This window comes from Mobula birostris, chromosome 5, assembly GCF_030028105.1.
Source record: "Mobula birostris isolate sMobBir1 chromosome 5, sMobBir1.hap1, whole genome shotgun sequence".
Classification (NCBI taxonomy): Eukaryota; Metazoa; Chordata; class Chondrichthyes; order Myliobatiformes; family Myliobatidae; genus Mobula; species Mobula birostris.
In genome coordinates this window covers 88,012,963-88,027,631 of record NC_092374.1, presented here as the reverse complement: position 1 = coordinate 88,027,631, position 14,669 = coordinate 88,012,963, and the positions used below count along the sequence as shown (strand labels likewise).

Sequence of the window (14,669 nt, the reverse complement as noted above, 5' to 3'; positions counted from 1 at the left end):
ATTTATATTCTTTTGGAATTCAGAAGAGTAAGTGTATTGTATTGAAACAGATACCAAGGGAGTATGGCAGGTAGATGCGGAGATGGAAAACAAATAATACCGCAGATGCTGGGAATCTGAAACAAAAACAGGGACATGGGAAGAGCTCAGCTGGGACTGGCAGCATCCATGGTGAACAAAACCAGTTGACCTTTGAGGTCAGCGGCCCTTTCTCACAACTGGGAGGAGAACTAGAGGGTTTACAGTTTTCAAAGTAGAACTGTGGAGCAGTGATAAAATGAATGGTATGGACAAGAAAGATCAGGTGATAAGGAGCATGAATACCAACTGTAAGAGGAAGAGGGAAAGGGAAATCACCATGACAAGGGAAAATGATGCGAGAGCAGTTTACCTGAGCCTGGAGAAGCCTCTTATCCTAACAGGTCTGCAAGATGCCCAGATAGAATATAACTTATTCTTCTACTCCCACTCAGTGGCCACTTTATTGGATACCTCCTGTACCTAATAAACTGGCCACTGAGCATATGTTCACAGTCTTCTGCTACTGTAGTCCATCCACTTCAAGGTTCGACAGCACCGGCCCTTTGACCCATGATATTGTGTTGACTTTTCAACTTACTCCCATATCAATCTAACCCTTCACTGTCACATAGCCCTCCATTTCTCTTTTCATCCATGTACCTAGCTAAGAGTCTGTTAAAGATCCCTAACGTCTCTGCCTCTACCACCACCCCAAGCAGCAAGTTCCATGCACCCACCACTCTCTGTGTAAAAGAACTACCTTCCTCCAGTCACCTTAAAATTGTCCTCTGTTGTATTAGTCATTGCCCCATCCCCGGAAAAAAAGTCTTTGGCTGTTCATTCCATCCAGGCCTCTTATCGCCTTGTACATCTCTAACAAGTCACCTCTTTCCAGAGAGGGAAAACCCTAGTTCATTCAATCTATCCTCTCTAATCCAGGCAGAATACTGATAAATCTCCTCTGCACCCTCTATAAAGCTTCCACATCCTTCCTATAATGAGGTGACCAGAACTGAACATACCTAACCAGGGTTTTATAGAGCTGCAACATTACCTTACAGCTCTTAAACTCGATCCCCAACTAATGAAGGTCAACACACCATACGCCTTCTGAACAACTCTGCAACTTTCAGGGATCTATGAACGTGGACCCCAAGATCCCTCTTTTCCTCCACACTTGCTTTGCTTTGTGGACAGACTGTGATTTCTGAATTTTGAAACATCTATTGGATGGTTTCCTCTACATTGTCTCACATTTTGTTTCAATAAGAATTGCTTATAATCTCAACATCAGCGTGTAGAAGGCACAGGGACCATAAAACCATACGACATACATTAGTAGCAGGATTGGGCTATTCGGCCCATTGAGTCTACTCTACCATTTCATTATTGCTGATCTATTTCCCTCTCAGCCTCAATCTCCTGCCTCTTCCCATAATTTTTCACACCCTGACTAATCAAGAATGTATGAACATTCACCATAAATATGACTTGGCCTCCATGGCTACCTATGACAATGAACTCCACAGATTCACCTCCCTCTGGCAAAAGAAATTCCTCCTCATCTCTGTTCTAACCTGACTTACACTTATTTTGAAGCTGTGCCCTCTGGTCCTAGACTCCCCCACCATAGAAGACATCCTCTCCATATCCACTCTAGGCCTTTTAACATTTGATAGGTTTCAATGAGATCCCCCCTCATTCTTCTAAACTCCAATGAGTACAGGCCTAGAGACATCAATTGCTCCTCATACATTAACCCTTTCATTCCCAGAATCATTCTCATGAACTTCCCCTGGACTCTTTCCAATGTCAGCACATCCTTTCTCAAATAGGGGCCCAAAACTGCTCACAATACTTCAAGTGAGGCCTCACCAGTGCTTTATAAAGCCCCAACATTGCGTCCTTGCCTTTATATTCTAGTCCTCTTGAAATGAATGCTAACATTGCATTTGCCTTCCTCACCACAGACTCAAACTGCAAATGAACCTTCAGGGAATCCTGCATGAGGACTCCCAAGTCCCATTACACCTCGGATATTTGTATTTTCTCCCCACTTAGAAAATAGTTTATGCTTTCATTCCTTCTATCAAAGTGCACCTAACATTGACATTCTTCCCAGATTCCCAAGCCTGATCACTCTGTGTTGCTCTTGCCCACCCCTGGCCCCCACAGGTGTCCTGTTCAGCGTGGAGACCACGGCCACCCACTTTGCCGTGCGGAATTACTGGCGGGGATTCTTCGCCGCGACGTGTGCTGCCCTGATGTTCCGAGTCCTGGCCGTGGTGAACAATGAGCATGGTAACTATTGACCTGGAGGGGTGGATTGGAGGAGTCTGCCGGCACTGTGATGATGTCACTGGGTCAAGAGTCAAGGCCAAAGCCAGTTTTATTGTCATATACATAAGTGCATGTTATGGACAATCACAATGAGAACGAAGTGTAACACACACAAACTGGATAACTAATCTTTTGTAATGCACACAACATTCTGGCCAGGCAGCACCTATGGAAAAGAGTAAACAGTCAACATTTCGAGCCAAGATCCTTTATCAGGTCATTTTGTATTGGGTACTGAAATAGTTGGGTGGCAGGGTGGAGATATTTCTCTACCAAAGAAGGTGCAAGATGCTGTTTCCCTCTGCTAGCCTGCAGGTCACCCTTGGGCAAGGTATAGCACCTGCTTAGCCCCCGCTCCCTCGAACAGGGTCACGTGAAGCCATGAGATCAGGTGGTGGATGGTTGTATGAGCAGCTGGTGCATATCACAAGTCCTTGTTATGCAACCACTGACACCAGGCAGACAATCTCTGAAGAGTATTGATAATGACTGGGGTCACCCGTCTTATAAAAACACCACCCAGAATAAGACAATGGCAAACAACTTCTATAAAAAATTTACCAAGAACAATCATGGCCATTGAAAGACCGTGATCGCCCTCGACACGTGACATGGCACATAATAATGATGATGATTGTAATATTGATTACTATTTTAAATGCTGAAATATTATTACTCAATGATTGGCTTTTAGTGCTAAAGCAGAGGATGATGAGTGGCTATGGGGAGAAGGCAGGAGAATAAGGTTGGGAAGGAAAGCTGATCGGCCATGATCGGATACAGGAGCAGACTCGATGGGCTGAATGGCCTAACACTGCTCTTACATCGTATGGTCTAAAATGCTGGAGGAACTTGGCAGGCCTGGCAGCATCTGTGGAGGGAATAAACAGTCGACACTTTGGGTAAGGATCCTTTATCAAGACTGGAAAGGAAGAGGAAAGAGGTCAGAATAGGAAGATGGAGGGAGGAGAAAAAGTACAAACTGATAGGTGAAACTAGGTGAGAGGGGTATTAAGTAGCTGGAAGGTGATAGGTGGAAAAGGTAAATGGCTGAAGGAGTCTGATAGGAGAGGAGAGTGGACCGTGGGAGAAAGTGGGAGAGGAGGGGAACCAGAGGGAGATGATGGGCAGGTGAGGAGAAGAAGAAGGGTTTGAGCGGAGCCAGGATGGAGAGTGGAAAAGGACAGAAGGAAGAGGTGGAGGGTGACTTTGGTTCAGAGCAGAAGATGATGAGGAATTTAAATGTACCATCATTGCAAGATTCATCTCAGCCCTCTTTGCAAATCCTAATTTCGCAGAAATTTCAGGTCTCTGCTGGGCATGGGGCACGATGGGTAGTACTGCCGCCTGGCAATAGTACGGCAACAGTACCCGTTGATTACCCAGTCTGGCATTCACATTCCTGATGCTGCTGTACCACCTTCCTGATGCTGGTGGGTCAAAGAGATTGTGTGTTGGGTGATACGATCCTCAACAAAGCTTCAGGCCTTTCGAATATGACGCTCCCGCAAATAGTGACATAGCAAACGCTAGCATAGTGACATAGAGGGATATCCTGGTGATCTTCTCGGCAGTTTTTACTATCCTCTGTAGGGTCTTGTGGCCCATTGCCGCATGATGATGCAGCCAGACAGGACAGCCTCGATGTTGCTCCTGTAGAAAGTTGTTAGAACAGGGGTGGGGAGCTTTGTATGCCTCAATCTCCTCAGAAATTGTAAACACTGCTGCGCCTTCTTGAAAAAATGATGAGGTGTTGTGTGTCAAGCTTAGATTGTCTGTTATGTACACAGTAAGGAACTGTGTGGTCTTCGCAGAGCCATTGACGTGTGCCTTCCTGAAATCCACAATGGTATCTTTTGTCTTCTGGGCTGCCCCTGGCACACCCTTGGCTAAGTTGGTTGTTAATGGAAATGAAGCATTTCACTGTATGTTTCGATGTATATATGACAAATCCTTAATTCTTTATCTAATCGTTCTTTCTTGCTCCCCCCCCACCCACCCCCAGAGACCGTTGCCGTCCTCTTCAGCACTAACTGGAGGGTGGAATTCCCCTTCGACCTGCCTGAGTTCCTTTCCTTCGCCATCCTCGGGTAAGACACAGACGTGCCGGCCAAGCTGGAGCAAAGCCAGGGCGTCCCGCCTGGCTTAGCAGAACAATTGTAGTGTGGAGACTGGTGCAATTGTAGGGAAAGAGGGAGCAGGTTAGCGACATCGCTCAGGCAGCAACATGACACATCCATAGATGGGTTGAGGACGACGTATCGGCTGTAGGAGAGACTGGATGCCCCTCCCACACTTTCTCCACTAAAGCAATTACATAATGGGCTGAATGGCCTATGTGTTTTCCATCGATGGAGAGAGCCACACTTTTCTGGATGACTGAGTTGAAGACTTTGTTACCTGGATGGCAGAATCGGTGGCATTGTCACCTAGTTTGCAGACAATACAAAAATAGGTAAAGGGGCAGGTACTGCTGGGGAAGAAGGGAGCCTGCAGAAGGACTTCAACAGATTCTGTTTCGGATTCAGTGGGAAGTCTGGGTTTTCCCATTTTCTCTGCTGTCTCCTAGCACACGAGGAGGCACAGCCTCTAGTGAAAGACTTTCCCTTTTTTCCCCGTTGTGATCATTAGGTCCCCTTGGAATTGCCTGGGGTGCTGGGGTAGGAGTAGGAGACGAGGCAAAGAAATGGCAGATGGAATACAGTATAGGGAAGTGTATGGTTGTGCAGTAGACTCAAGAAATAAAGACGTATTTTCTAAACAGGGAGCAAATTCAGAAGTTAGAGTTGAAAGAGGAATTAGGAGTTCCAGTGTAGAATTCCCTAAAGGTTACCTTGAGTCATTAGTTTGTCTGTTTGTGATGTGCCGTGTAGTATGACATGGGTGATCACAGTCTTTCTGCTTTTTGTTCTTTGTTCTTGGGGAATTTTTCTACAGAAGTGGTTTGCCATTGTCGTCTTCTTGTTTACAAGATGGGTGACCCCAGCCATTATCAATACTCTTCAGAGATTGTCTGCCTGGCATCAGTGGTCGCATAACCAGAACTTGTGATGTGCACCAGCTGCTCGTACGACCATCCACCACCTGCTCCCATGGCTTCACATGACCCTGATCCGGTGGGTGGGGGAAGGGGGCTAATCAGGTGCTACACCTTGCCCAAGGCTGATCCACAGGCTAGCAAAGAGGAGGAGTGCCTTATACCTCCTTTGGTAGAGACATATCTTCACCCCACCACCCGGAGTCATCAGTAAGAAAGACAAATACAATGTTAGCGTTCATTTTGAACACATAATAGGAAGGATGCAATGATATTCTTCAAGATGTTGGTCCGACCACTTTGGAGTATTGTGAGCAGTTGCGAGCAGTATTGTTGGTATTCTCCCCAGGCTACTGTGGGAACGAGGGGAGGAGACTGCTGAGCCTCCTGCGATTATCTTTGCATCATCAATGGGAACGGCAGAAGTACCAGAGGATTGGGGAGTTGCGGATGTTGTTCCCTTATTCAAGAAAGGGAGTAGAGATAGCCCATGAAATTATAGACTGGTGAGTCTTACTTCGGTTGTGGGCAAGTTGTTGAAGAGGATCCTGAGAGGCAGGATTTATAAGCATTTGGAGAGACATAATCTGATTAGGGATAGTCAGCATGTCTTTGTCAAGGGCAGGTCATGCCTTATGAACCTGATTGAATTCTTTGAGGATGTAACTAAACACATTGATTAAGATGGAGCAGTGGATGTGGTGTACATGGATTTCAGTAAGGCATTTGATAAGGTTCCCATGCAAGGCTCATTCAGGAAGTATTGAGCCATGGGATCCAAAGAGACCTTGCTTTGTGGATACAGAATTGGCTTGCCCACAGAATGCGAAAGGTGGTTGTAGATGGTTCATATTCTGCATGGAGGTCAGTGACCAGTGGTGTTCTACAGGCATCTGTTCTGGGACCCCTCCTCTTTGTGATTTTTATAAATGACCTGGATGAGGAAGTAGAAGGGTAGGTTAGTAAGTTTGCTGATGACACAAAAGTTGGGGGTGTTGTGGATAGTTTGGAGTGTTGTCAGAGGTTACAGCGCGACATTGATAGGATGCAGAACTGGGCTGGGAAATGGCAGATGGACTTCAGTCCAGATAAGTGTGAAATGGTTCACTTTGGTAGATCAAATTTGAAGACAGAATATAATATTAGTGGTAAGACTCTTGGCAATGTGGATCAGTGAGATCTTGGGGTCCGTGTCAATAGTACACTCAAAGCTGCTGCGCATGTTGACAGTGTTGTTAAGAAGGCTTATTGTGTGCTGGCCTTCATCAACCATGGGATTGAATTCAAGAGCCAAGAGGTAATGTTGCAGCTGCATAGGACCCTAGACAGACCCCAATTGTGTTCAATTCTGGTCACCTCACTACAGGAAGGATATGGATACTATAGAGAAAGTGCAGAGGAGATTTACAAGGTTGTTGCCTGGATTGGAGAACATGCTTTATGAGATTAGGTTGAGTGAACTTGGCCTTTTCTCCTTGGAGCCACAGAGGATGAGAGGTGGCCTGATAGAGATGTATAAGATGATGAGGCATTGATCGTGTGGATAGAGACTTTTTCCCAGGGCTGAAACTGTTAACAGGAGGGGGCACAGTTTTAAGGTGCTTGGAAGTAGGTACCGAGGGGATGTCAGTGGTAAGTTTTTCCCAAAGAGAGGTGGGTGTGTGGAATGCACTGCCACCGACAGTGGTAGAGGAGGATATAATAGGGTTTTTAAGAGCCTTTTAGAGAGGTACATGGAGCTCAGGAAAAAAAGAGGGCTATGTGGTAGGGAAATTCTAGGCAGCTTCTAGAGTAGGTTACATGGTCGTCACAACATTGTGGGCCAAAGGGCCTGTAATGTGCTGTAGATTTCTATGTTTTAGGAACCATATCTCAGAAAGAGAGTGCTGGCATTGGAGAGCATCCAAAGGAGGTTCACAAGAATGAACCTGGAAATGTAAAGTTTAACTTAACGGAGACGAACACCAAGTACTGCTGGAAAATCATCAACTCGGTTAAATGGGTCTGTGAGCACATCGAAATATCCGTGGCCGAATGCTGCCAACTGGCACATCCCAGGCTGCAGGAGCACGGGATGAGGGACGCGCTGAAGCTTGATGCAACCACCACAAGGACTCGGTGGGAAGGACCACGGGGTAGGTAGGATTCTTCTCCTACGAGAGGGAGGGGCCCGGTGGGGGGAAGAAGCCTCTCAATTAGTGTAGTAGTTAGTATTCCACCCCAGAGTGACACATGAGTGGCAGAACGCTAATAATGTGTATGAAACTAATAGAACAGTATGGAAAGCATTGACCATGTGTACAAAGAATGAAAAGGCATTGAATGGTTTATTTTTGTAAATAATTTATAATTATGAATTAAGTTTACTTTACTTATATATGTAAAGGGTTGATGGCTCTGGGCCTGTACTTGCTGGAGTTTGTAACAATAAAACCATAAGATATAAGAGCAGAATTGGGCCATTTGGCCCGTTGAGTCTGCTCTGCCATTTCATCATGGCTGATCCAATTCCTTCTCAGCCCCAATCTCCTGCCTTCTCCCCCCATCCCCTCATGCCCTGACTAATCAAGAATCTATCAACCTCTGCCTTAAATATGCACAATGACTTGGCCTCCACAGCCGCCTGTGGTAACAAATTCCACAGATTCACCACTCTCTGCCTAAAGAAATTCTTCCTCTTCTCCATCCTAAATGGACATCCCTCTACTGTGAGGCTGTGTCCTCTGGTCCTAGACTCCCCAGCCACAGGAAACAACCCCTCCACATCGACTCTATCAAGGCCTTTCATCATTCGATAGGTTTGAATGAGATCCAACATTGAGGAGTGGTGAGACATTCAATAGATTCAATGAGAATGAAGGTGGAGGGCAGGGCTCTCATTAAAACCCATCACATATTGAAAAGCCTATACAGAGTGGACATGGTGAGGAGGTCTTCAGTAGTACAAGAGTCTAGGAACTGAAGGTGCAGCCTCAGAATACAAGGATACAAGGATCTGTGGAATTTATTGCCACAGGCAGCTGTGGAGGCCAAGTCACTGGGTGTATTCAAAGCATTCATAAGGGCACCACAGGTTGCAGGAAAAAGGCAGAAGAATGGAGTTGAGAGGGATAATAAGTCAGCCATGATCAAATGGTGGAGCAGAACTGATGAGCTGAATGGCCTAATTCTGCTCCCACATCTTATGGTCACAGAACACTTTAGCACAGAAACAGGCCCTTTGGCCCCACTAGGCCATGTGGAACTATTTACCCATCCAGTCCCATCAACCTACACTGGGACCAAGGCCCTCCACACCATTCTCATCCACAAACCTATCCAAATTTCACTTGTGCTGAAATCGAACCCAGATCCATCATTTCTGCTGGCAGCTCATTCCATACTCTCACCATCCTCTGAGTGAAGACGTTCCCCTTCAATTTCACCTTTCACCTTTAACCCATGACCTCTAATACTCACATCTCCCAACCTCAGTGGAAAAAGCCTGCTTGCGTTTACCCTATCGATACCCCGCATCATTTTGTATACCCCTATCAAACCTCCGCTCATTCTCTTATGCTCTAGGGAATCAAGTCTAACCTACTCAGCCTTTCTCTGTAACTCAGGTTCTCAAGTCCTGGCAACATCCTTGTAAATTTTCTCTGTTCTCTGTCCTATAGGACAGCTTTCCTATAGGCGGGTAACCAAAACTGACCAAAATACTCCAAATTAGGCCTAACTTATACAACGTCAACATAACATCCCAACTTCTGCACCCAGTACTTTGATATATGAGGGCCAATGTGCCAAAGCTTTCTTTATGATCCTGTCTACATGTGATAGTCTGTATTCCCAGATCCTTCTGTTCTACTGCACTCCTCAGTGCTCTACCACTCACCATGTAAAACCTATCCTGGTTAGTCCCTCAAAAAAGCAAAATCTCACACCTGTGTGTATTAAACTTCATCTGCTATTTTTCAGCCCATTTTTCCTGCTGGTCCAAATCAACTGCAAGCTCTGATAACTTTCCTTGCTGTCCACTACACCCCCAATTTTGATGTCATCCTTAAATCTGATGATCCAGTTTCCCACATTATCATCCAGATCATTGACATACATGACAAACAACAACAGACCCAGCAACGGTCCCTGCGGCACTCCACTAGTCACAGGGAAGGCAACCATCTACTACCACTCTCTGGCTTCTTCCACAAAGCCAATGCCTAATCCAATTTACTACCTCACCTTGAATGCAGAGCAATTGAACCTTCCTGATCAACCTCTCATGCAGGACTTGTCAAAGGCTTTGCTAAAGCCCATGTAGACAACATCAACTGCCTTACCCTCATCAAATTTCCTGGTATCTTCCTTAAAAAACCTCTATAAGCCATTCACAAACAAGAGAAAGTCTGCAGATGTTGGAAATCCAAGCAACACACAGAAAATACTGGAGGAACTCAGCAGGCCAGGCAGCATCTATGGAAAAGAGAAAAGTCGATGTTTTGGGCCGAGACCTTTTGGCAGGACTGGAGAAAAATAAAGGTGAAGAGTCAGAGTTAGAAGGTGGAGGGGGAGGGAAGGAAGAAACACAAGGTGATAGGTGAAATTAAGAGCAGGGAGGGTTGAAGAAAAGAGCTGGGAAGTTGATTGGTGAAAGAGATACAGGGCTGGAGAAGGGGGAATCTGATAGGAGAGGACAGAAGGCCATGATAAAAAGAAAAGGGGGAGGAGCACCAGAGAGTGGTGTTGGGCAGGTAAGGAACTGAGGTAAGAGAGGGAATTGGGAATGGTGAAGGGAGGGGAGGGCATTACCAAAAGTTCAAGAAATCAATGTTCATGCCATCAGGTTGGAGGCTACCCAGACGGAATATCAGGTGTTGTTCCTCCAACCTGAGTGTGGCCACATCGCGGCAGTAGAGGAGGCCATGGGATAACATATGGAATGGGAAGTGGAACTAAAAATGGTGGCCACTTGGGGATCCTGCTTTTTCTGGTGGACGGAGCATAGCTGCTTGACAAAACGGTCTTCCAATCTACATCAGATCTCACTGATATACAGGAGGCCACATCGGGAGCACCAGGCACAGTATATAACCCCAATAAACTCACAGGTGAAGTATCACCTCACCTGGAAGTACTGTTTGTGGCCCTGAATGGTATTGCGAGAGGAGGTGCGGAAAGCAGAAAGTGGAGGGAGGGAAAGATGTGCTTGGTGGTGGGATCCCTTTGGAGATGGTGAAGGTTTTGGAGAATTATGTTCTGGATGCGAAGGCTGGTCAGGCAGTAGGTGAGGACAAGAGGAACCCTATCCCTAGTAGGGTGGGGGGGTAGATGGGGTGAGAGCAGATGTGTGTGAAATGGAAGAGATGTGGTTGAGAACAGTGCTGTTTGTGGAGGAAGGGAGGCCCCTTTCTTTGAAGAAGGACATCTCCCTAGTTCTGGAATGAAAGCCTCATCCTGAAAGCAGATGCTGCAGAGTTGGAGGAGTTGAGAGAAGGGGGTGGCGTTTTTACAAATAACAGGGTGGAAAGAGGTATAGCCTCCGTAGTTGTGAGAGTCTGTGGGTTTATAGTAGACATCAGTAGATAAGCTGTCTCCAGACATAGAGACAGAGAGATCGAGAAAGTGGAAGGAGGTGTTAGAAATGGACCAGGTAAATTTGAGGGAAGGTTGGAAGTTGGAGGCAAATTTGATGAAGTCAACGAGCTGGGCATGGGTGTAGGAAGCAGCACCAATGCAGTCGATGATGTAGCATAAGAAAAGTTGGGGAGTGATACCAGAGTAGGCTTGGAACATAGACTGTCCTGCACAGCCGACAAACAGACTGGCATAGCTGGGACCCATGTGAGTGCCCATGGTTACCCCTTCTGTCTGAAGGAAGTAGGAGAACCCAAAGGAAAAATTATTGAGAGTGAGGACAAGTTCTGCCAGGTGGAGGGGAACTGGTTGGGTCTGGAATCCAGAAAGAAACAGAAAGCTTTGAGTCCTTCCTGGTGGGGCATCGAGGTGTATAGGGACTGGACATCCATAGTAAAAATAAGATGCTCGGGGCCAGGGAATCTGAAATCATTGAAAGAGCATGTAAAGTGTCACAGATGTAGGTAGAAAGGGACTGAACTGGGGGGAATAAGACAGAGTCAAGGATTGCGGATATAAATTCAGTGCGGCAGGAACAAGCTGAAACAATGGGTCTACCTGGACAGGCAGGTTTGTGGATCTTGGGTAGGAGGTAGACATGAGAGGTGTGGGGTGCGGGAGCTGTGATGTTGGTGGCAGTGAATGGGAGATCCCCAGAGTTAATAAGGTTGGTGCTGGTGTGGGAGGCAATGGTCTGGTATTCCTGAGTGGGGTCCTTTTTGAGGGGCAAGTAAGAGGAGGTGTCTGAGAGTTGTTGCCTGGCTTCAGCAAGGTAGGGGTCAGTCTGCCAGACTACTGCAGCATCCCTTATATGAAGGTTTGATGGTGAGGTTAGGATTAGTGCAGAGGGAGGGAGTGGAGGGCGGAGCGTTCTGAAGGGGTGAGATTGGAATTGGAGAGAGGAGTGCTGAAGTCGAGGCAGTTGATGTCCTGTTGGCAGTCAGCAATGAAAAGATCCAGAGCAGGCAGAAGACCAGAGCGGAGTGTCCTGGAGGAGGAGGTTTGAAGGCGGGAGAAGGTGTCATCGGTGAGGAATGGAGAGTGGGCACGGAGACGGAGGCAGCAGAACAGGAGCTCAGCGCCGTGGCGGGCACAGAACTCACCGAGGTGTGGGAGCAAGGGGCCAAAGGTGAGGACCTTACTGAGAACAGAATGTTCTGCCTCAGAGAAGGGAAGGTCAGAGGGGATGGTGAAGACCCAGCATGGATGAGAGATGGGATCAGAGGGAGGTGATGGGGGGTGTTGATAGAGTCTGAGGTGAGAGGAGGGTTGAGGTGTTCAGGGAAGGTGGGGTGAGAGGAGGATTGTCTCCAAACACCCAAGTGTCTGACGGACTGGCCTCTACCTTGCTGAGGTATTGCAACAACAGTCAGACACCTCCTCTTACTTACCCCTGGAACAGGACCCCATGAAGGAGCCATTGTCTCCCACACTATCATCAACCTTATTAACTCTGGGATTCTCCAGAGATCTATAAGCCATCTTGATTATCCCCAATCAGGTCCTGTCTGTCCAAATAATGCATTGACTTCTCCAACTTCTGTTAATGCCCTTCCTCCCCCTCGTACCCCATTCGTTATTTATTTATATATATATTCTTTTTCTCTTTCTCCTTTTACTCCCTCTGTCCCTCTCACTATACTCCTTGCTCATCCTCTGGGTTTCCCCCCTCCCCCTTTCTTTCTCCCTAGGCCTCCCATCCCATTATCCTCTCATATCCCTTTTGCCAATCACCTGTCCAGCTCTTGGCTCCATCCCTCCTCCTCCTGTCTTCTCCCATCATTTTGGATCTCCCCCTCCCCCTCCCACTTTCAAATCTCTTACTAGCTCTTCTTTCAGTTAGTCCTGACGAAGGGTCTCGGCCTGAAACATCGACTGTACCTCTTCCTATAGATGCTGCTGGCCTGCTGTGTTCACCAGCAACTTTTATGTGTGTTGCAGCAAATAATTTTATATCCAGTTCCTTAGAGTACTTTACAGTAAGTTCCCACTACTGGCGTCAGGCTCACCTTCCTGGCTTATTCATAGATCCTTTCTTAAACAATGGAACAACATTAGCTATCCTCCAATCCCCCAAAATCTCACCCGTGGCTAAGGACATTTTAAATATCTCCGCAAAGCCCCTGAAATTTCTGCACTAGCCTCTCAAGGGAACACGTTGTCAGGCACCTGGGAATTTATCCCAGGGGCCTGTCTTGTCCTCAAGACAGCAAAAGCCTCTTCCTCTGTAACCTGCATACAGTCCATGATCTCACGGCTACTTCTATGTATGTCTCCCAAGTAAATACAGATGCAACATTCTATTTAAGATCTCCCCCGTCTCTTTTGGTTCCATATTTAGATGACCTCTCTGATCTTCAAGAGGACCAATTTTGTTCCTTGCTGCCCTTTTGCACTTAATTTATCTGTAGAAGCCCTTGGGATTCTTCTTCATCTTGTCTTCTGGAGCAACTTCATGCCTTGTGTTTGATATCCTCCTTAGCTGTTCCCTTACATTTCTTAAACTGTACTCCTTGAGTCCTCATTTGTTCCTACCTGCCTTTTCCGGCTATGCACCTCCTTTTCATTAACAAGGGCCTCAACATCTCTCGAATACCAAGGTCCTCTAAACCTATTGTCCTTACCTTTTATTCTGATAGGAATATACAAACTCGATATTCTCAAAATATCACTTTTGAATGCCTCCCACAAACCAAGCACATCCTTTGCTAGTAAACAAACTGTCCATATCCACTCTTGCCTGATCCTTTTTGATACCACCAAAATTTGCCTTTCTCTAATTTTCCAGAATAATATCTTGAAACTAATGGCATTGTGATCGCTAGATGCGAAGTGTTCCCCTACACAAACTTCTGTCTCCTGCCCTGTCTCATTCCCTAATAGGAGATCTAGTATCATGCTCTCTCTAGTTGGGACTTCTATGTACTGATTAAAGAAACTTTCCTGAACATATTTAGTTAATTCAACTCTTTTACAGTTTGGAAGTCCCAGTCAATATGTGGTAAGTTAAAATCACCTACTATCACAACATTATGTTTCTTGCAACAGTCTTCTATCTCCTTCTACAAGTTTGTTCCTCTAAATCCCACGGATTGCTGTGTGGCCTATAATATAATCCCAATAATGCGATCATTGCTATCTTTATTCCTCAGTTCCACCCATATAGCCTCAGTAAATGAGCTCTCCAGTCTGTCCTGTCTGTGCACTGTTGTGACACTTTCCCTGACCCTTAATACTAGCCCTCTCCCTTTAGCCCCTCCTGCTCTGTCACGTCTGAAACAACAGAACCCTGAAACACTGAGCTGCCAGTCCTTCTCCTCCTACAACCAAGTCTCACTATTGGCTACAATATCATAATTCCACATCTGATCCGTGCCCTATGCTTATTCATACTTTCTACAATACTGCTTGCATTGAAATACATATAATTCTGAACATTACACCCACCATGCTCAACCTTTCGTTTCCTGGCTTGATACGAAGGCTTAACAACACCTTTCCCAACAATCAACTCCACTATCCGATCTGGCACTGAAGAGTCCCCAATGATCCAAAAATCTGAAGCCCTCCTTCCTGCACCATTTCCTTTGCCACAAGTTAATTTGTATGATCTTCCTATTTCTGACTTCACTAGCATGTAGCATGGGTAGCAATC

General features: G+C 46.2%; 1 protein-coding gene across 1 annotated transcript in view; it reads left to right on the top strand.

The window, feature by feature from the left end:
* Positions 1 to 14,669, top strand: part of LOC140197290 (chloride channel protein ClC-Kb-like) — a 130,245-nt gene that overhangs the window by 29,360 nt on the left and 86,216 nt on the right. Inside the window, exons 7-8 of the mRNA XM_072257227.1 lie at positions 2,197 to 2,322; positions 4,367 to 4,451. Coding sequence (XP_072113328.1) covers positions 2,197 to 2,322; positions 4,367 to 4,451 — 211 coding nt within the window. The remainder of the gene's footprint in view (positions 1 to 2,196; positions 2,323 to 4,366; positions 4,452 to 14,669) is intronic.